Source organism: Stenella coeruleoalba, assembly GCF_951394435.1.
Source record: "Stenella coeruleoalba genome assembly, chromosome: 20".
Taxonomy (NCBI): domain Eukaryota; kingdom Metazoa; phylum Chordata; class Mammalia; order Artiodactyla; family Delphinidae; genus Stenella; species Stenella coeruleoalba.
The window spans coordinates 4,729,302-4,750,629 of record NC_137166.1 but is presented as its reverse complement, the minus strand read 5'-3'; the positions used below and the strand labels follow the sequence as shown (position 1 = coordinate 4,750,629).

At 51.8% G+C, this 21,328-nt stretch overlaps 1 protein-coding gene across 1 annotated transcript; it reads right to left on the bottom strand.

Annotated features, from left to right (window-relative positions):
- Positions 1–3,211: 3,211 nt before the first annotated feature.
- On the bottom strand, positions 3,212–16,611 carry KCNG4 (potassium voltage-gated channel modifier subfamily G member 4; the record flags this gene model as incomplete). The annotated part of the gene is made up of 3 exons (XM_079907206.1): positions 16,588–16,611; positions 14,717–15,476; positions 3,212–3,982 (listed from the first exon to the last, which is right to left on the bottom strand). Coding segments are annotated over exons 1-3 (1,533 nt in total). The 5' UTR covers positions 16,590–16,611.
- Positions 16,612–21,328: the final 4,717 nt, after the last annotated feature.

The window sequence follows — 21,328 nt, the reverse complement described above, 5'->3', positions numbered from 1 at the left end:
GATCTAACTAAACGAACATGCTGTGTGGCCTTGGGTAGGTGGCTTTCCCTCTCTGAGCCTTGGTCTCTCCATCTTAAAATGCAGAAGTTGATTTACTTAACTTCTTGTCCTTTTTCAGGGATCATGGGTTCCCTGAGGGTTGATAAAATCATTGAACCCTTTCTCAAAGCTGTGTATTTTGAGACACACTTAATCACCAGACGTTCAGGGATACCTCATGGAAACCATCTGCTTAGGTTGTCTTCTGATGGGCCTTCCAGGTGTCAATTTCTCCAGTCCTAAAAGCTATGAAAATAGAGTCAGTGGGTCGAGCCCCACTTGCATTGCGTTGAAGAATTAACCCATCCATCCTCAATTCACTTGGGCTCAACTCTGGCTAGAGAGGTGTTGAACCAACACTTTAAAGTTGCCTCTGGGAGCCGCGTGAAAATAAGCTTGAAGTAAAGGGGCCTTTGCTCTTTTGCCTTCAGCTGGAAAATTTTGACTTTTGGCTGCAGTCATGCCCATTGGCCTCCGAGAAAAACAAGCCCTTCTGGGAATCGCAAGACTCCTTTCAGCCAATGGGGATGAAGAGACCGCCTAGCAACTCGCCGGTCATCCCCATCCCACCCAATCAGCATGAAGGAAAGGCTGCTCTGCCAGGCTAGACTAAACACAAGGAGACCAATCCCCCGGGACATTGCAGGGAAGGGAAAAAAATAGAGCCTTTAATTAAGCCCCACATGTAAGCGATCAATTCCAATTTTCCACTTCTAATTTAGTAAAGAATTTCCACCGGGCGTGTACTGAGACGTTATAGAGCCTTATAATGTTGGGGATGGGCTCCCCTAGTTTTCTTTTAGTCCTGGCACATTTTGTTCAGATGACTGGCATGGGAAACAGAGGAAAACGGAGAGGCCTGGGTGGGAGCCAGTCACAGGATGGGCTGAGCCAGAGTGGGGAGTGATTGCCTCAGGCACGCAGCACAGAAAAGTCTCCAATGAGAAGAAGAAGGACCGATATGGGGCCTGATCTGGGGTGAGCTTGCCCCCAGTGGGGGCCATGACTGAAATGGGGGAAGGTATCTAGAAATGTGCACATTCTTTTAAAAATCATGATTTGCAAGTGCTGCACCTCCGGATTCAGTGCTCTCCACCCACACAGCCGCCCTGAGGGTCTTCGTGAGACCCCAGCTGGAAAACCACAGACCTAGCCCCATGCGTGAAACTGACAGAAAGGGGCTAAAGTCACAGGAGGCTTTTCCAGGGGGTAGGGCTTTTCCTTGTGAGACTGGCCACCTCGCCACTATGCAAAGCGCCTATTTGGTGGAATAGCATGGGAAGGACTGGGGGGTGCCCCGCTGACTTTGGGGGAGTTAGAGGGACGGGGACATGTGTGTCTGTCAGCTGGGAGTGCACCCGGAGAAGTCAAAGGGAACAAGGGCTCCCCGCGAGATCAAGGCCAGCTTGAAGCTAGATGTTGATGTGGGTGCCCCCTGTGCCAGAGGCCGAGGCCACACTGACCCTGGCGTTGAGGTCTGGGGAAGGCGTGTGCCCAGCACATAGTAGGCCTGCACTAAACACTAGTGGAACGAATAAACAGCACGTTAAGTTGTCCCCGCTGATGAAATGCTAACACGCTTACACATGAACTACATCAGATCCACAGGTCCACGATCTTCTCTCCATCATCCATTTGCAACCCCGTGCTCTTAGCGGATTTACAGCCGACGGTGCGCAGCTGTGCACGGCCGAATCACTGGTGGGAGGTGCTATCGAGGCCCCTCCCAGGTGTGCTCAGCTGGGGAACAAAAGATGAGACTCCAGGGGTGCCACCACCTTGTACGATTAATGACGTGGAGGAGGCAGGCCCTCATAGCTTGCCTGACCTGCTCGACTGTTCCCTGTTCCCAGCTGGTCCTCCTGCAACCCATCCCATCATCATCATCATTCACACCTGCAGTCCGTTCACATCACCCCTTTCTCCAGCATCTGCAATATCTCCTCTCCATCTACCGAAATGTCCAAGTCCGCTACACAGCATCTCATCCCAGCCCACCTTTCCAGCTCCATCTCCCCAAACAGCCCAAACAGCCCTCCGCATTCAACCCCTTCCTGTGTCTCTGTGAAGCCCTCCGGGAGCCGACTGCCCAGAATGCACTGCTCTTTCCCCTCTGCTCAGGGCGCACTGCTTTTATCTCTAAGGACCTGGTCCTACCTCTGCCTCCTACTCTGGATGCAAAGGGCCGGGTCTCTTAATGAATGAATGGATGAGCAAATGAATTCATTGAAATATCAGCCAAGGACGTCTATTCTCTGGCATCAAGGGGTCGGGGGAGTGGGGGAGCAGGCAAGGGGCAGATCCTAGGTCTGCCCTCGTTTCTGCGCTGCATCTGTGGTGGCTTAGCTGAGAGTGGAAGGCCGAGGTCCCCGCAGTGCTGGGGGAACCAGCAGCAGGAATGGTTCTCTCAAGCGACAATGCAGTGCCCTGTGAGAGTTAGCCTCTGTCAAGGCCAAGGACCGGATAATTGGACGATGTCTCACCAAGAGCCCAGGTGGCCAAGAAGGACCCGCTGTGCTGACAAGTGCCGCTCTTGTCCAGGTCCCAAGTGCGTCAGGAGGGGTGGCAGGCCACCATCCCCCACTGTGGGACTTAACGTGGAGGCCAGTTCTGCCTTCTCGGCTAAGAGCTTCCAGAGCTGGGGGAAGGCAGCTGCATTAGAAAAATGCCATTGGTGGTGTGAACAATAGCAAAACTGACCCCGGCTAGAACCCCCAGTAGAGCTGGGTGGAGAGATCTGATCAGAAGGGTTTGCAGTGACTGAACCCTCCAGGTCCTGGTGGTGGGTTGGCCCAGGAAAGAGGGTCTTCGGGGAGGAATGGAATTCTGTAGGCTTGGTTCTCTAGGTGTCTGGAAGCTAGCCTGGGTTGTTGAAGACTCTGCAGGAAAGGAAACGAGATTAAAGGGAGACAGACCTAACCCAGCAAGCGAACCTGCTTGTGCTCAGCGAGGAGCAGGGAGAGAGGAAACGGCAAGTGACGTGAACGTCGTGGCCAGGAGGGTCAAGAATCACCCAACCAAACATCTCTGGCCTCGAGCCCCTCCTAGCCCTGGGAGTGACCCCCAAGCTCTAGGAACACACCACTGGATGACGTAGGTGCTGGTGCTCTGCAGTTCATGTGAGCCGAGGGCGATGGGCTGAAGATCTGGAATATTCAGGGGGGATTTGGAGTTAAATGTATGCCATGGGCAAGGCAGGGCCCTCCAGGATCAGGTCTTTGACGTCGTTTAAGAGTTCGCGTTCACTGGCCGGGGCCGCGCTCCGCAGGCGGCGGAAGCGAGCCTCCAGCTGCTCCTGCTGTTTCTTGAGCTCCAGGTACGAGAGCGAGAAAATGTGAAAGATGGACGTGGCCGGGAAGGCCATGATGAGGATCCCGCTCAGGATGCCGCTGAGGGCCACCATCTGGCCCGGCACGCTGCTCGGGACCATGTCTCCGTAGCCCACGGTCGTCATGGAGATGACGGCCCACCAATAGGAGGCCGGGATGCTGGTGAACTCCAGAACTCGCCCGGACTCGTTCTCGGCCACGTAGACCAGAGGAGAGAAGAGGGTGATGGCTACGCAGAGGAAGAGGAGGAGCAGGGCGAACTCGCGCGTGCAGCGGCGCACCGTGAGGCCCAGCGTCTGCAGCCCTAGCGAGTGGCGGGCGAGGCGCATCACGTAGAGGATGCGCAGTGCCCGCAGCACGCGCAGCGCCAGCCCCACCTTCTCCACGTACGAGCTCCGGCTCGGCCTCTCGCCGTCCCCCTGGGGCTCGTCGGACACCGCGAGGGACACGTAGTAGGGGGAGATGGCCAGGATGTCGATGATGTTGAGGGGCCCTTGGAAGAACTGGCACTTGTTCTGGGCCTGGACAAACCTCAAGCAGAACTCCAGGGAGAACCAGGCCACGCAGACGGTCTCCACGATGAAAATATAGTAGCACTTCTGCGAGCACTCGCCCTGGAGAGGCGACAAAACGCAGGGTAGAGAGGGGACGGAAATGGCGAACTAACCACACTGAAAAGCAATTCCATAGATCTGTAATGACACCGATATCGATTCCGTATGCAGAGTCTCTATACTAAAGGTATATTCTCTCTATATTTTATATATTAATAATATATTAACACATACTAATATATTCTATAATATATTAATATTTATAATATACATAATATGTTACTGTAATATATATTATATAATACATATCACAATATACTGATATATTAAGTATAGCATATATTAAACATTCTATATATATTCTTTGTATAGTATATGGTCTCTATATGCTATATATTATCTATCTATCTATCATTTAGCTGTACATCGATGGAGCCCTGTTGTAGACTCTTAGTCATCTACCAAAACCCCCTTTTTACATAGTTCTCAAGTTGTGGCTGTGCGCATGGCCAGTCAGCTAGATCAGAGACCGCTTTTCCAGCCTCCCTTGCAGCTAAGCATGGCCACATAACTAAGCCCCCACCCACAGAATATAAACAGAGGGGATGCATGCCACCTCCAGTTCCAGGAGTTTAGTGTTGGCGCGAGTTCCTGCACACTCTTTCTCCCCTTCCTGTGAGCCAGGGCTCCCCAGCTTAGAACCAGCAGATTGGACCAACGCCCTGGGAAGGATGAGCATCATGGTGGGAAAAATCCAGGTGTCAGAATGAGAGCTGCCCACTCACCTCGGTCCCTGTGTATGAGAGAAACCAACTTCTACCGTGTTGAAAGCTGTTCTATCGTGAGGCCTCTTGGTTAGAGCAGCCAAGTTTCTCCTTTATGACATAAGCACCTCTTGTGTACCAGGCACTGCTCTGGTGCTGTCACTTAAGCCCCACAGTGATGCCGTGAGCAGGCAGCTGGCTTCAGTTATGGCCCAGGAAATGGTCCCAAGCGCAGAGATAAATTGTCTGAGCTCACGTTCATAGTAGATGGCCTCCCAGAGATTATGCGCTGTTTTGTAACTACTTAGCCCGCCATCCCTCATTCATTCATCCAACAAAATTGCACGGAGGACTCACCTTGTGCCAGGTCCCATGCTAGACTCCGGAGGTAAAGGACTAGAGAAGCAGACATGGTTTCTGGGGGCTTGGAGCCTGGGGCAGGCAGAGAGGACACCGGCAACCCTGTGAGGCGGATTGCAGCTATGTCCCTCCTGAGATCCCAGCCAGGTGGGGCTGCAGTGGGTTCCTCACTGTGTCATTCACACCCCTACCCCTGCCCCCAACAACGACTTCTGCTAGCCCCTCTGCTACTCCAAGTGTGCCCTGGAACCTAAAGCATCAGCCTCCCCTGGGAGCTTGTTAGAAACATGGAATCTTGGGCTCCACGGCATCCCTGCGGAGCTAGAATCTGCATTTCAACAATGATTTGTGTGCTCAATAAGGTTGGAGAAGCTCTGCTCTAGTGCAGTGGTTCTCAGCCTTGACTGCACGTGTTAGAATCACCTGGGGGGGCTTTGAAACAATCCTGATGTCCAGGTCGGGATGCCAGAGATTCTAATTTACTTGATCTAGGTTTTAGCCTGAGCGGTAGAATTTTCCAGAAGCCCCATCAATGATTCTCATGTGGAGCTAGAGTTGAGAACCTGACTCTAAATATTACATCTACATCTTCGTCTCTATCTGCATCTATCTCTATATTGTCTCCATCTGTATCTTATGATAGATGAGTGAACCAATGACCAAAGCCAGTTGATTGAGTGAAAAGCAAGATGTTGACAAGCACAGTTTTCTTTGGATTAAAAACCTCTGATGTGGAAAAAGAAATTATTTCCAGTGCCTGGGCTCACAGGAATACGAAACTGAAATAATCTTTTTGTCTGGCCTTTGAAGAAAAAAACAGGCTGGACCGTCCTGATCTCTATTCGCCGGTCCAGTGCTGGGTAGCTCTTTCTCCCGGTTCACTGCCTCGGGAGGGTTGAGACAAATGGAAATGACGCAGGTAAAGAAGTTAGCAGGCTGCTGCCTCCGAAGGTACATGAAACATTGTAGCTACCCGGATGAGATGATTCACTGGTTGCAGACATAGCCTGCCTGGTCTGTTTAAGGGGAACTATCCTTCTCCTATCCTGGATTTTACAGGAGGCTGAGGAAATTCTCCAACACACTAGAGGTCTTTGCCATGACTGCCTGGGGTTTGCTTCAGGACTCTGGAAGGCTCAGGAGTTTTGGGTCCTGATTCCCCAGTCCTGCTACAAACTTGCTGTGTGACTTTTCTGGGGTCACTGCCACTCTCTGTGCTTTAGTTTCTGATGGAGAGGGTGGAACAGAATCAGGATTTCTCAAAGCTGATTCATAAGCCCTGCATCAGAGTGCCCTAGAGTGCTTGTTACCAATGTGGATTCTGGGGGCCCCATCACAAAATCAAAGCCCTGGAGTGGGGCCCAGGAATCTGCATTTTGGTGAGGCCTCCTGTTGACTCAGAGGCACCTGGAAGTTTTTCAGCCTCTGGGCCAGATCCTCTCCATAAGGCCTCTTTCATCACTGACATTCTGGGAGTTTTTTTCTCTTGCGTAAGAGCCTTCTGTGGCCTGGGAATAGTCTTCCCAGACCAGCGACCCAATAGCTCAGGAAGGTGACTCCTGGGAGGCAGAGGAGGCCCTGTGGGTCCTTCCTCCCTTTGCCTCTGGTGCTGGCTTTTGGATGTTCCAAGCCTGCACCACCCACCTCCCACCGGCCACCTCCCTGCCCTGCAACAAGTGCTCTGCCGAGTCACCCCCTGCATGGCTGCTCCGCTCTGCAGCCTAAACCAACCTCCCAGCACTGGCCCTCAGACAAATGCCCTGTTAGCGGCCGGCATTGGAATGGCAGGGGTTTATGGGGTTCGAGCTGAGAAAATAATTCCCAGGCCAGGCAGTATTTGAAGAAAACTAGAATGGAAGGAGAGAAAAAAGTCACCCTCTCTCTGAGGAAGTTTCTGGTTGTATTCTGTAGGTAGGATGAACAACTCATCCTGGTTTGCCCAGAACTTTCCAGGTTGAGCGACAGTCCCAGGTCACCAGAACTTCCCCTCAGTCCTGGACAAACGGGGATGCTTGGTCACCCCCCTGAGGGGCTTGTCACCACGAATGAGGCGTGCTCTGATTCCTTCCTGCAATGAAGAGAAACATGACCAGCCCCAGGTAGGCCGGAGGGGTGAACGGTGTGAGAGCATGGACGAATGTCACAGATGGATGTGGGGCTATGTTTCCATCCAGGTGAAGTCCAAGAGCGGGCAACACTCACCTGAGGTGGACAGAATCACCAAAAGAGTGGCTGCCTCTGGATGGGGTAGGGAAGACCACAAACGGACCTGAAAGAACACTCTGGGGTGATGGGAATATTCCATATTAAACAGGGCTGTGGGTGTGCCCCATTTGTTACATTGGACAGCTAAGATTTGTGCATTTCAGTGTACGTAAATGTCACCAGTAAAACTGTAAAATAAAAATAAAATGAATGATCGTGGTGCTAAATGATTGTGGGTGGGAGGGGGTGGAGAGAGAAGAGAACCAGAACGGCAGACTGTGGACAATCGTGAAAGCTGAGACATGGGTACTTACTGGGGGGTCATTAGATTATTCTATTTACTTTGTAAATGCTCCAAATTTTCCATCCAGAAAGGTTTTTTTTTTTTTTTTTAAATCAGAGTTGGAAATCAGCACCACAATGACCTACCACTCCACACTCACTAAGATGGCTGTGATTATAAGGACAAAAAATAACAAGTTTTAGGAAAAGGGGATTAAGTGGTATAGACTACTAGGTATAGAATAAATAAGATACAAGGATGTGATGTACAGCACAGGGAGTACAGCCAGTATTTTATAATATCTTTAAATAGAGTATAAGATACAAAAATATCGAATCACTCTGTTGTATACCTGAAACTAATACGATATAGTAAACCAACAATAAGAAAAACAAGTGTTGGTGAGGATGTCGAGAAATTGGAACCTCCCAGTCATTGCTGGTGGGAATGTAAAGTGGTACAGCTGCTGTGGAAAACAGGTGGGTGGTCCCTCAGAAAACTTAAACATACATTTGCTATATGACCAAGCAATTCCGCTCCTAGGTATATACCCGAAGGAACTGAAAGCACACATCCACACAAAAACTTGTCCATGAAGGTCCACAGCAGTGTGATTGATAACAGCCAACAAGTGGAAACAAGCTAAATGCCCGCCAACGGATGAATGAATAAAACAAAATATGATCTCTCTATATGTTGGAATATTATTCAGCCATAAAAAGGAAGTCCTGGGCTTCCCTGGTGGCACAGTGGTTGAGAGTCCGCCTGCCGATGCAGGAGACGTGGGTTCGTGCCCCGGTCCGGGAAGATCCCACATGCCGCGGAGCGGCTGGGCCCGTGAGCCATGGCCGCTGAGCCTGCGCGTCCGGAGCCTGTGCTCTGCAACGGGAGAGGCCACAACGGTGAGAGGCCCGCATACCGCAAAAAAAAAAAAAAAAAGGAAGTCCCGACACGTGCTACAAAGCAGATGAGCCTTGAAAGCCTTATGCTCAGTGAAAGAAGCCAACATAAAGACCATATATTGTATGATTCCATATCTATAAAATTCCCAGAAAAGGCAAATTCATGAAGATAGAAAGTATGTTCGCAGTTGCCTGGGGCTGGTGGAATGGGGGCGGGGAGGGGATGGGGAATAATTGGAAGTGTGAGCAGTGTTGCTTTTTAGGGTGATGAAAACGTTATGGAATTAGTGGGGATGGTTGCATTACTGCATACTAAAAATCACTGATTTGTGCACTTGAATATTTGAGGGTATGAATTATATCTTAATAAAAAAGAACCTCGAGTTTGAGTCTGAGTGGCCAAGTCAGTCTGGGTGAGGCAGGGAGTGAGGTCCACAGCCTTGCCCCATCCTTTCCTGAAGCTCCGTAGCAGAGCTACTCTGAAGGGCTCTGGGGTCAGAGGGAGGCCAGGGCTTTCTGAGGACAAAGCCATTGTCCATGAGGGACCATCTGGACAGGCTGACCAGCAGATGGCTGCAGGTACAGCTAGGGCCAGTTCTAGAAGTTCCATCTGGGAGGGACTCGGGGCCAAAGTCTTGACCTTGGAGCCTCCCCTGCACCCTCTGTCTCTCTCACAGCAATGCCTGCCATCTCCTCTTTGGGAATGAGGCCAGAATCGGCCACGTCTTACCCGCTTAGCTCAGTGCTGGTCCCACTGCCCCATTCAGCAGTTCCACCCAGTTCCCTCCCTTTCCTTCCTCCTGGCCGTGAAATCCATCATTTGTGCCTCTGGTGCTGGCGTCGGTCCTCCCCGTCCCGGTACCCGGTGGTGCTGACTCATTGCCTCTCCCCGAGAGCCAGGTCTCTCTGCCCTCCTCCCCTCATGCAGGCCCCTTCCACGATCCTCTCCCTTGTCGCCCTCGCCTTGAGCCGCCGTCCCTCCTCCCCAGCCCTGCCCCTACCCTTGGCTCCCTTGTCCTAGCCGCCCAGACTGCCCAACCCTGGCACATGGGGGCTCTGAGTGGGAGGGGCTAGGAATTGAATGCACAGAGACCAGGGGAGCGTGGTGAGGCAGGAGGGACAGCATGAAGTATGTATACTCAGGAAACGGGGGCTCATACAGGAAATGGGGAATAGTGCTTGTTGGCTGGGATATAGGGAGACTCAGCAGGGGGCAGGGAACACCCCCCCCCCCCACACACACACACACACAACTCCCAAAACAGGTTAAGAAGAATTCCATAAAGCCATTACCAAATGTCACTGAACACAGAGAAGCTACAGAGCGGGCAGTTCTCTCTGGAGCTGATCCATGATCCAAGAAGGGGCCAGGTAGGAGGAGACACTGGCTCCGGCACGAGACTTTTTATCAAAGGCGGGGAGGAGGGGGAGGATATTGCAGCCCCGAAGGTGAGCTGCACCAGCGCCAGGAGGGAATTGTTCCATCAGGGCCCCCAGTGGTTCCACCTGGTCTTTAAAAAGCTCTCTGTAAAAAAAAAAACAAATCTCTCGGGCTTCCCTGGTAGCGCAGTGGTTAAGAATCCACCTGCCGGGCTTCCCTGGTAGCGCAGTGGTTGAGAGTCCACCTGCCATGCAGGGGACGCGGGTTCGTGCCCCGGTCCGGGAGGATCCCACGTGCCGCGGAGCGGCTGAGCCCGTGAGCCATGGCTGCTGAGCCTGCGCGTCCGTGAGCCTGTGCTCCGCAACGGGAGAGGCCACAACAGTGAGAGGACCGCGTTCCGCAAAAAAAAAAAAAAAAAATCTGTCTGTGCCTTCCTTCCTTCCCCATCCCAGCGAGACGCAGAAAGCACAGCACAGGGCACAAGGGGGCGGGGGAAGCAGAGCCCCGCCATCCCACCCCCAGCCGCACCGAGGCTCTGCTCCCATCCAGTGCACTTTGCACAGATGCAATCCAGAGTGTGTCCCTTTGCAACATCCCCGAAGTCCCAAGCAAACCTCTGGGCAGAAGTAGAAGCTAGAACAGGAGGGGATGTGCGAGCATGTGCCTGTGCTTGTCCCCAGGGGTCCCACGGAGCTGGGAGAGAGTTTGAGGGACAAAGCAGATGCGCGGGCGGGAGGGGCATGAGCGAATCCCAAAGGTGGGTAAACATAGCCAGTGCTGGCTCTGTGCCGGCACATCGTGAATAGACCGTCGGTCCTGTTGCCTCCTTCTGAGCAGGTGCTGGCATTATCCTCATTTATGGGAGAGGAAATGGGGGCATAGAGAAACAGAGTGACTCGGCCGAGGGCAGAGCCAGGTAGCAGCAGTAAGGAGGAAGAAAAAGGTCAAGAGAAAAGGACCATGTGTTCAGCTGTAGCAGCCTGGTGACCTTCTGACTCCCCCAGAGGGCGGACAAGGGGCTCTGAGCAGCAGAGAGGCCAGGCAAGGGCTACAAGGAAAGGGCGCTAGGGCTAAATGGCAGGGGTGACAGCCCCGGTAGAGGACTTGGGCGGAGGGAAGCAAAGAACCTGAGGAATCCATCACTGGCTGGATGGATAAACACATTGTGGCATTTACAGACAGTGGAATATGACTCAGCCCTGAAAAGGAATGAAGTACTGACATAGGCTACAACACAGATGAACCTTGAACACGTTATGTGGAGTGAATGAAGCCAGAAACAGAAGGCCACATATTGTATGATTCCATCATGTGAAGTGTCTGGAATAGGGACACAGAGACGGAAAACAGACTGCTGGTTGCCAGGGGCTGAGGGTGGGGGTGGGGAGCGGCTGCCTGATTGGTCCAGGGTTTTCTTTTAGAAATGTATTGGAACTTGATAGAGGTGTTGGCTGCACAACCTTAAGAATGTGCTAACTGCCACTGAATTGTTCACTTTAAGATGGTTAATTTTATGTTACGTGAATTTCACCTCAATTTAAAAACCGGAGCTGGGATGCTCAGGATATAAGCTCCAGGAAAGTGAGAAATTTGTCTTATCTGCAGCGTCTAGAAGAATAGACTTAGTAGGTACTGCGTGACTGTTGATGAATGAATAAAAGGACAAATGTGGTGACTTCCTGTTAACTAGTACCTGATAAGTGAATAATGATGACGACTAACATTTTTTGAGCACTTCCCGTGTGTCGGCTTTGTTCCAATCACTTTACACAAATTACTCTTTTAATCCTCACCATAACCCCCTGAGGAAAGGGCTAATAGCATCCCCATTTTACAGATAAGGAAACTGAGGCTCAAAGAAGTTAAGTGACTTTTCTGAGATCATTGAGTTCATGAGGGGTGAGGCCAGATTCAAACCCAGGGCGTCGGCACTCAGAACCATTACCCTGGACAGAGAAGCACTTCACAAAGTCCAGATGCCTTAGCAATGCTAAGTGCCGTTGAGACTGAGGGTCTAGCCTACAGGTAGAGGGCCGAGCATTGGAAGAAGGGGTGTAAGGGGTCAGGTTTTAGAGCCAGGCAGAGGTGAGCTCAAATCTTGGCTCTGCCACTTACTAACTTTGAGCTTAGGAAAGTGATAAAAAGCTTCCCTGAGCCTCAGTTTCCTCATCTGTAAAATGGGGGTAGAAGTGGTATTCACTTCCCAAAGCTGTTACAAGGATTAAGTCCATCCTATGAAATGCCAGCCTCCTGAAGGGCACTTAACAAGCATCAGTTCTCTCATCCCTTCTGGGCCGAGCTCCCCCAGGGAACCCAGCAGAGTCTGAATGCTCCTGGAGGTGCTTAGGCACTTGGCTTGGTCTTTCCCGTCCACAATGCCTCCTGCCTCCTCCATCTTACTTTGCAATCTCGGGCACAGACCTTGCACCCCAACTGCCAAGTTTACTCAAGGGATGTTGCTGTAAGAAGCTAGAAGAATTAAGGGCAAGGAAAATGCTTTCTTCACAGGTGTGCTGATTCTCCAACCCTGCGTGACACCTCTTCCGTGTCTGATGGAGGTGTTCTGCAAGTCACATCCCCTCAGGATGACTTGAACCCTCACACCTCTTGGGCACTTCCTGTCCCCAGAAGTAGCTGTCCAGCTTTGCAGTCGGTGCTGAATCGCTGCTTTCAGACTGATGTCCCAGAGGACAAATACGAAATACCAGGCACGTGTGGCCGGGAAAGGACATCATCTTTTTACGTGAATGTAAGGGCACAGTTTGAAAGAACGAAGCCCGCCTGGTCCTCAGCCTCCAGGCTCTCTGAATCACCATCGAAATAGACACACATTTTTTTGGAGGGCTACATCTCCCAACCCCTCTCTGGGCAGAACACCCAGGGGTGGCTTCACAGTTGCACAGAGGTTGCAGCTGGACCGGGGGCATCACCTCCCTTGACCCACGAGTAGAAATGGCTGCCTGATTCCCCGGTTCTGCGGGCCTCTTACCCACCTCTAATTTAATTTTCCAAGTCCCTGTTACACCAACCTGTGTTCGTACCCTGTGTAATTTTCAAAGCATTAGGCTTTGAAAAGAGCTTGTCCCTCTGCACAATCTAAATCCCGGCTCCCTGAAAATCCATCCCGAAGAGGAACAGGCTTGTGAAAAATCCAGGGGTCCTTCCTCAGCAACGGGGATCAAGGGCACCCTTAGGGGACAGGGGACGGAGGCCCCTTACTTTGTCCTAATCTTTTTACTACAGCGTCCACATGTAAATATTTCTGTGAACAACCAGGCTATTAAATTACATGATTTCGTTCTAAAGAATGAAAGAAATGCCTACAATCAGAGCTACAGTCCTCTCTATGGGGAAAAAAGCTGTTTGAAACTCGAAACGTTTTGGTTGGTTTCCTTTAGGACAAAATATTAATAGGTTGAACAAGATACATTTTATTCAGCAAAAATTTATTGACAGCCTACTCCGGGTGTGAAGCACTGGCTAGTTCTCCATCTAAGTCCTCTCTATCTGGAAAGTTCTCTGATCCTCCCTGGGATATGTTTTTTTTTTGTTTTTTTTTGCGGTACACGGGCCTCTCACTGCTGTGGCCTCTCCCGTTGTGGAGCACAGGCTCCGGACGCGGAGGCTCAGCGGCCATGGCTCATGGGCCCAGCCGCTCCGTGGCATGTGGGATCCTCCCGGACCGGGGCACGAACCCGTGTCCCCTGCATCGGCAGGCAGACTCTCAACCACTGCGCCACCAGGGAAGCCCTGGGATATATGTTTAAGAGAAGGGAACTTAGGTCAACCGACACCAGTTATAAACCATATACAGCCTGCACTGCCTGTATGTATATGTTTTCTTTATCGGCTCTCTCTCTGCTATAATGTAAGCTCCATAAGTTAGGTGCTGTGGAGCCATGAGGATTATAGAGCAACATTTTAACTTAGGAAACAATCCAGTTCTCAGTTTGAAGCTCTCCAATAACCTTCCCAACAAAATGTTAGATTCTTATCTCATTTCTCAGAGCATCTGGCCCCCTGGGGGGTGTGGGCAGTCTCCCACAGCTTCCCAGAAAGACAGGGCAGGAGTGGGCAAGCAAACGTTTCTGCCCTGGCCTCCTGGGTCAGGGTCACTTCCAAATCAACTCATCTGTGAGTTCCCCATCCGGTGGGACTGATCGGGAGGCTCAGGGACAAGGGCCGAGAGTCTCTGTCATCATCGGCATCTTCACTTGGTTACTCCTAGGAAGCTAAGTGGCCTGAGACTCCGTTTATTCATCTGACAATGGAGCTGAGATGCCCACGAGAAGGTTGGCTTAAGGAGGTAGGGAATCTGGCTCTGATCTAGTGCCTGGCACAGAGTAGCTGCTCAGTTAACATGCGATGGGTGCATGGACTGTGTGCACCTTCATAGTGATGTGAGCCGTCTTACAGAGGAGGAAACTGAGGCTCAGAGAGGCGGAGCAATTCGCCAGTGGTCACAGAACCAGGAGAGGCTGGGCTGGGCCAGCTCAGCCCACTAAGACCACGGTGGCTTTGTCAGTGCCTGGGGCTCTCTATCAGAGGCAGGGCCCCTCATGACTTTCATGGGTGCCCTTTATGTGCTTCCTTCTTCAAAAAAGAATGTATAAAATTATCTTTTACTACTGCATCGGTGTGAAAATGAGTACAGTTCACACTGGATCATATTCATTTCTTTCTTTCTTTCTTTTTTTTGGCTGTGTGGCGTGTGGGATCTTAGTTCCCTGACCGGAGATCGAACCCACGCCCCCTGCATTGGAAGGGCAGAGTCTTAACCACTGGACCGCCAGGGAAGTCCCTCTTTCCTTCTTGTTTGCAACGATATTAAACGTTTTCGTGGGCCCTCAGTGCCGCGGGTCCCGGGCACCACGCCCGATAGAGAGACGGAACACTCACCTTGTCCTCTTCTGCCCTCAGGTCCGGCATGGTGCTAACGCACAGGCTGACGGCCATGGTGGCCACGAAGAGGATGGACAGACAAGCAAAGATCTTTCCCGGGAGCCCCGACTGCGGGTTCTCCACCATCTCCTGCAGCCGGTTCATGAAGAGCGCCCAGCGGGACGTGTGCACGGTGGGGCGGCCGGCTGCCCGACGCTGCAGCGTCTCCTCCGTGCGCAGCTCGGCCACTTCGTCCAGCTTCCTCAGCAGTGTCTGCAGGCAGCACGTCTCCAGATTGGCTTCTTCGATCCCCCAGTAGGTCAGCTCCTCCTGGAAGGACAGCACGCACATCTCCTGGAGGAGGACAAGCTTGCCTGCCGCCAGGAAGCTTGCGATCACCCCGAAAGCGCTGGGGCTCCGGTCAAAGAAGAACTCTTGGTTATCCTCGTCGTAATCGTCGCAGAGCTGAGCGATCTCTTCGTGGCTCCGGCAGAAGCGGAGTTTGCTCAGGCGGCTCAGTGGAAACTCGTCCAGCGTGCTCCACGGGAGGAGGTACCGCTTGCCCCCCACGTTGACCAGCATCTCCTTCTTCAGGTCCGCCGTCCAGGAGGCGTCCTGCGCTCCCAGCTTCCGGGCCCTGCGGTAGTAAATGCCCTTGATGGACGGGGGCTCCACGGGCCGTGGCAAGAACTGACTCAAAGGGCCGCAGGGGCCGAGGTGATGGTGTCTGGGATGCAGGCCCCTGTCTCTGGAAGGCATGGGTATCACCGAAGACGTCCTGGCACCCAAAAGGGACAAGAGCAAGAGAATGGGGAGACATCAGTCTCAGGGCAGAGTCCTAGACAGCATCTCCTCATGTCTGCTTCCCTGCAACTGCACCTGCATCATTTATTCTCTTAATCTTCCATCCAACACAGATTTACCGAGCACCTACCACTATGCGCTTGGGATCTATCAGTGAACAAAAAGAGATGATGATGACATCCCTTCCCTGAAGAGCATTTATTTATATCTCAGAAGAATCTCCCTGGAACAGCTGTGTCACTTTCAGGCTGTGTGGTCTTGGGTATGTAGCTTAACCTCTCTGATCTCAGCATCATTATGGCAATGACAAGACTCGTCCCAACTTTGCAAAGTACGGTTGTTGAAAATAGAGCTTAGGGTGTAAAACTTTGTCAAGATCATTGCCAGGTGAACTGCGATCCCTTACGGACTGCCACCCCAGGTAGGTTTCTCAGCCTCTCTGAGCCCTTTGCTTCATCTGCACAGCTAGGGCAGTTTGAGTGCCCACCTCACTGGACACAGTGAGGGTTACGTGGAGTAACACACGTGAAGTGTATATTAAGAACACTTCTAGATGCTTCTGACATGGCAGGCCCTGACCCACATGCCTCTCCTATATTAACTCATCTCAACAACCCCATGAGGTAGACATTAGTATACCCATTCTACAGATGAGGAAATTGAGGCCCAGAAAAGTTAAGTAACGAGGAACTGTATGTGGCACAGTGTCTGACTCCCAGGAGAAGCTCCACAACGATCACCTGAGCCCTCTTATTTGCTTTCCCACTTAGAGGACTTTGCTATCAATGAGAGCACTCCTCCGTGTTCATTGGGTGCTTTCCTCAGCCACCTTGCTGTGTGACCTTGAGTCAGTTACTCTCCCTCTCTGGGCCTCGGTCTTGTTATCTGTGAAATGAAGGGGCCTCTAATGCTTTCTTCATTTCAGACCTATTTGGGATGCTTGACTTACAGGGAAGGGTTTTAGATTTAGCCCATGCATTAAAAAAAAATCATCGCCACAATATTTCACATCCTCAGCCTCCCGCAACGGTTTCCTGTGCTATTCATTCTAGCCAGAGCTGTTTCCAAAGCGTCCATAACCTTACATTCCAAGATGCACTCCAATCACGAGAAAAACTCATCAGCTGAATGGAAATAAAAGTTCCTCTCAATTTCAGAGGCAGTTGGCTTCCAGCAGACAGCGAAGAGTTGCATCACAGCCGATGCATTTCACACTTGCTCGCCACACAATCGTCTGTTATTCTGCGTGCGTTACTTCGTTTACAATGTACGGCCAGAGAACGATGAGCAACCTGCAGAAAGAAGGGTATTTTGAGATCAGGGGAGCCGCTTCCCAAACGTTCTTGTTTTCCGAGTGAAAAGACGCAGAGCCAGAGAGCTGAAGTGACTCATCCAAGGTCACACAGCGAGTCCTAGTGCAACCAGGGACTCTGTCTCCCAGCCGGAGGCTCTTTCTAGAACCCCCCAAAGTGCTCTTTCTGAATTCACTGCACAAACCCAACTTTGTAACCCACTGCCCCCCAGAAGTAGCCAGCACACGAATGTCCTTCCAGAGCGTGGGAAAGGTGTTCACTCAACACGGTGCTTTGACAAAGGATGTTTAAGAGCACCGTGCGATCCGCAGCCCCCACCACTGCAGCAAACACTAACTTCTTCCCCCGAAGTTTAACTCACCCTCCTGTCTCAGGGAGCCTCTTTCCAGCTGTTTCTCTGCCGGGCAAGGGGAGCCCATGTCTCGATGCCCAGGGAAGAGACAGGTTTGTGGTGAGGATGAAGGAGGAGAAAAGAGAAAGCCCGAACACAGCAGTTTCTGGCCGAGTTAGTTTTCAACCTTCCTTTCCTCGCCTCCTTCAGAAACCAGAAGTCCGTTCATTCTGCAGCTCTCTCTCCAGCAGCTGCAGAAAAGCCCAGGAGGAGTGGGGTGGTTTTTTTTTTTTCCAATCCCCTTTCCCAGAATCCCTTTTCCCCATGAGAGGTGAGGGTCTGAGGGATTCGTGCTGGGAGGGAGCCGGGCCAGCTGTCCTGCTTCAGCGGTGGGCTCTACACTCTGAGTCCCACCGGGAAAGCCAGTGTGGTCCTGCAAGAGAAGGGGGTGGGAGGATGGGAAGGGCTTAGAAATAATCTCTCCATCAGCCAGACAGCAGGCAGGAGCAGCCGCCGCTCTGCCAACCGCCTGGAAGGCAAGGACAGCTGTCCGCCCTCCCTTCCAAGGAGGAGCAAAACTCGGAAGGAGCGGAGGGCACCTTAGGGCTGGGGCATCTGCGGCTACCTGTCCCAGGCATCCCGGAAGCTCCTCGGGATGTGCTGATGATGGGGGGTGGGGGGTGCTCACGTTGAGGCTGCAGGAGGAACTGCTTTGAACTAGCCCAGGCCTGGGACAGGTGCAGAGAAACCCAGCATCCGAGCGCTGGGTGGGAGTCCCGGAGGCTCTGTGACGGACCCGGAAGTGGTGTGAGCTTGGAGTCGTACACACCTGGATCTCTGGTTCCCATGTAAGTGGATGGGTGGCCTTGGACAGGTGACTTTGTGCCTCTGAGCCTCAGTTTCCTTGTTTGTAAAATATATGAGAAGGAGAGGGGGTTGGGGGAGAGTCACGCCGGAAGGCACAGGGCAGCCTCCTTCTGTGGGTTTGACAGCATGGTCGGGATAAAGAGGAAGAGGCCCAGTTCTAGGGCCTGCGTCCTGGCTTCAGCTCTGCACTGCCTTGCTGTGTGTCCTTGGGCAGTCACTTCACCTCTCTGGGCCTCAGTTTTCTCCCTGGTCAAATGAGTACAGTGAAAGCGGTGACGGCGAAAATTGCAGAAGCATCTTCTCAAGTAGGTGCTCAGTGTACGCTGGCTCTTCCTAATTTTCTTAAGAGGTTCTGAGGCCCAATCTCTTGGCTTCCAAAATGGAGTTATTATTATCAGCTGCATTTTGCAGATGAGGCCTGGAGGTCTAGGGAAGAGGCTTGCTCAAGTCACCTTGCTGGTTGGAATGTGCAGTTAACAGAGACTCCGGGTTCTGGTGCAAGGATCTGTGAGGAAGTCCGAGCTTGAGTCTTCTGAAGCTACCTGGAGGCGGGTGGCAGGAGTGGGGGGACCTCTGTGGGCTTTCTGCAGCCCGGGCAGTGGGAGGAATCCAGGCAGGAGCAGAGGGGCTGATGGAATGGAGCCGGTCTAGGGTAGCACTTTGCAAAGGGTATTGCCTGAAACCTGAGGGCTCTGCATGAATGATTAAGGGGGCTGGAATTGGGGGGCGGGAGACAAAGAAGATGGCAGGGAGGGATGAGATTCTGCCTCACCATGGCAGCTTCAATCAGATCAGTTTCCCATAGTGCGTCTATAAGTGTAACCCAAATAATTGCTGTGGCCCCGCAAGGCCCAGTCACCACACTCCGCCCACTCCAAGAGACCCCAGGGCGCCTGCTAGTGATGGAGACCCTCTGCCCCCTTCACCTGACTCCCCAGCTCTCTCAGACCTCACAGCTGCTCCAGCACCTCTCAGAGACGAGATACCAAAATCACCTTTCAAGCTCCTGCTGGCTTTTTCCCCTCCTCTCTCTCTCTGTCTCCCCACCTCCCCCAGCTCTTTATTACTTATCTCGATTTAACATCTCTGGCCAAATCTCCCCCAACCTGTTCCCCTACCTCTCAGCTCTCTTTGGATCTGGAGTGCATGGGTCCCAATCAAGAATTTACCACGTCCCTGCTGGGTGACCTTCAGCAAGCTTCTTAACCTCTCTGGGCCTCAATTCCCTCATCTGTGAAATAAAGATGATAGAACCTACCTATTGGTTTGTTATGGGTACTGAACATGTCAATTTACATTCATAAGGCAAGCAAGTCCCATTTAAGTGCTTGCTGTTATCATGATTATTATCTTAAGAAGTCACCCACAAGAGACCCAGAAAAGGGAGGAAAGAGTCTGAGCTCGCAGGGCCAGCCAATGGCAGGCCAGTGTGCTTTCCACAGCCTCAGTGCCTTCTATCAGCACTGTCACTTTGTCCAGGCATCCTGGCCCAGGGTATTCAAATGAGTCCTTCCACAGGGCTTGGTAAAGTCCTAATTCCCTTTTAACTTAATGCCACTGCCTTCCTGCCCACAATATTTCCCCCGTTGTGTACACTTGACCTCAGCTAATCAGAGAATATAGCCAGGCCCCCATCCCTTTCTACCCTCTTCTAAGTCTGGGATACAGGACAGCCTAAGCCAGCCCATCCTCGTTCTCTTCTGAACGACTGCCACCTGCCGTATTTTTCTGATAAAGGGATGACCTGTGACCACGAATGAGTCTCCTAGGGCTGCTGTAACAAAACACACAAATGTAGTGGCTGAAAAGAACACATGTATTATCTTGTAGTTCTGGAGGCCAGAAGTGCCAAGTGGATCTTAGGGGCTAAAAGCAATGCATTGTCAGGGCTGCACTCCTGCTGGAGACTCTTGGAGAGAGAATCTGTTTCCAGTCCCTAGGGGCTGCCCACACTCCTTGGCTGGTGGCTGCATTACTCTGACCTCTGCTTCCGTCCTCACATCTCCTTCCCTGACTCTCCTGCCTCCCTCTTATAAGGACCCTTGTGATTCCATTGAGCCTGCTGGGTAATCCAGGATACTCTGAATTTTAAGATCCTTAATCACATCTGCAGAGTTCCTTTTGCCCCATCAGTAACATATTTGCAGGTCCTGGGGATTAAGATGTGGATATCTTTAAGCCCGGTGAGACCCATGTTGGACTTTTGACCTCCAGAACTGTGAAATAATAAATGTGTGCCGTTCCAAGCTGTTAGTCTTGTGGCATTTACTACAGTAGCGAGAGCGAACTAATAGAAACCCTGACTGGGGGAGGGGCAGGCAGGTCCCAAACCGGTCATCAGAGAGACTGGCAATTCGTCGAGGAGAAGGTCCTGCCTTGTCTGCACAGCCAGGCCTGCCAGCATCTGCTTCCAGAAGTTAAGATCCGTCGATCCATGCAACAAACACTTACTGAGATCTACTCTGCTGCAGCTGTCGCTCCCTGGCTGTGTGACTTTGGGCAAGTCACCTTTCCTCTCTGTGCCTCGGCAGAGATGGGGTAATGATAGTCCTTACCTCACAGGGTGAGTATAAGGCATGAATGAGTAAATGCACGGGAAGCACGACTTCAGAGCCTGGCACATAGTAAATGCTCTGTAAGAAATTATTATTTCCATCGTCACCATCGTGTATTATTACAGGAGCTCAAGCCTCCTGATAACAGAGCATGAGAAGAGCAGATGCCAGCGTGTTATGAGTGAGCAGACGAGGCAAATAAATGGTGGCGGGCTGTTCAATGGTAATAACTGGCTTTCTGGGGGGGAGAATGCTGATTTGTAGCATTTGCCAATTACTGTGGTGTAAATACTCCTATCACGAGACTTCGTGCTGACAACAAAACATCTCGGCTCTTGCAAGCCCGTGCCCCTCGGCTCTGTGTATCACAGCACATGTAGCTCACCAGGCGACCAGGGTAACACTCCCCAAGCAGGACCCCCCCACCCCCCCGTTAAGCCTCGATGGGCAGGCAGCGAGTACGTGATGCCAGAGAGCAGAGAGGCAGGTGGGAATCCAAAACGATGTGCTTCTCTACCTTGCCGAGGACTACAGACTTTACGCTGGCCTGGGGGAGCCTTTGGTGATGAAAGCTGCGGTTCTCCACCCTGGAACATTCTAGCATCACCCTGGGGAGCTTATAAAAAGCCCCAGAGACTGGGCCACATCCAGGATCAGTGAAATCTGATCAATTATGTGTGTTTTTCAGAGCCCACTGTAACTCACTCAGATACTGCTGGAAGCAGTGTAAATTGGCACGATCCGTTTTGGTTTTTTGTTT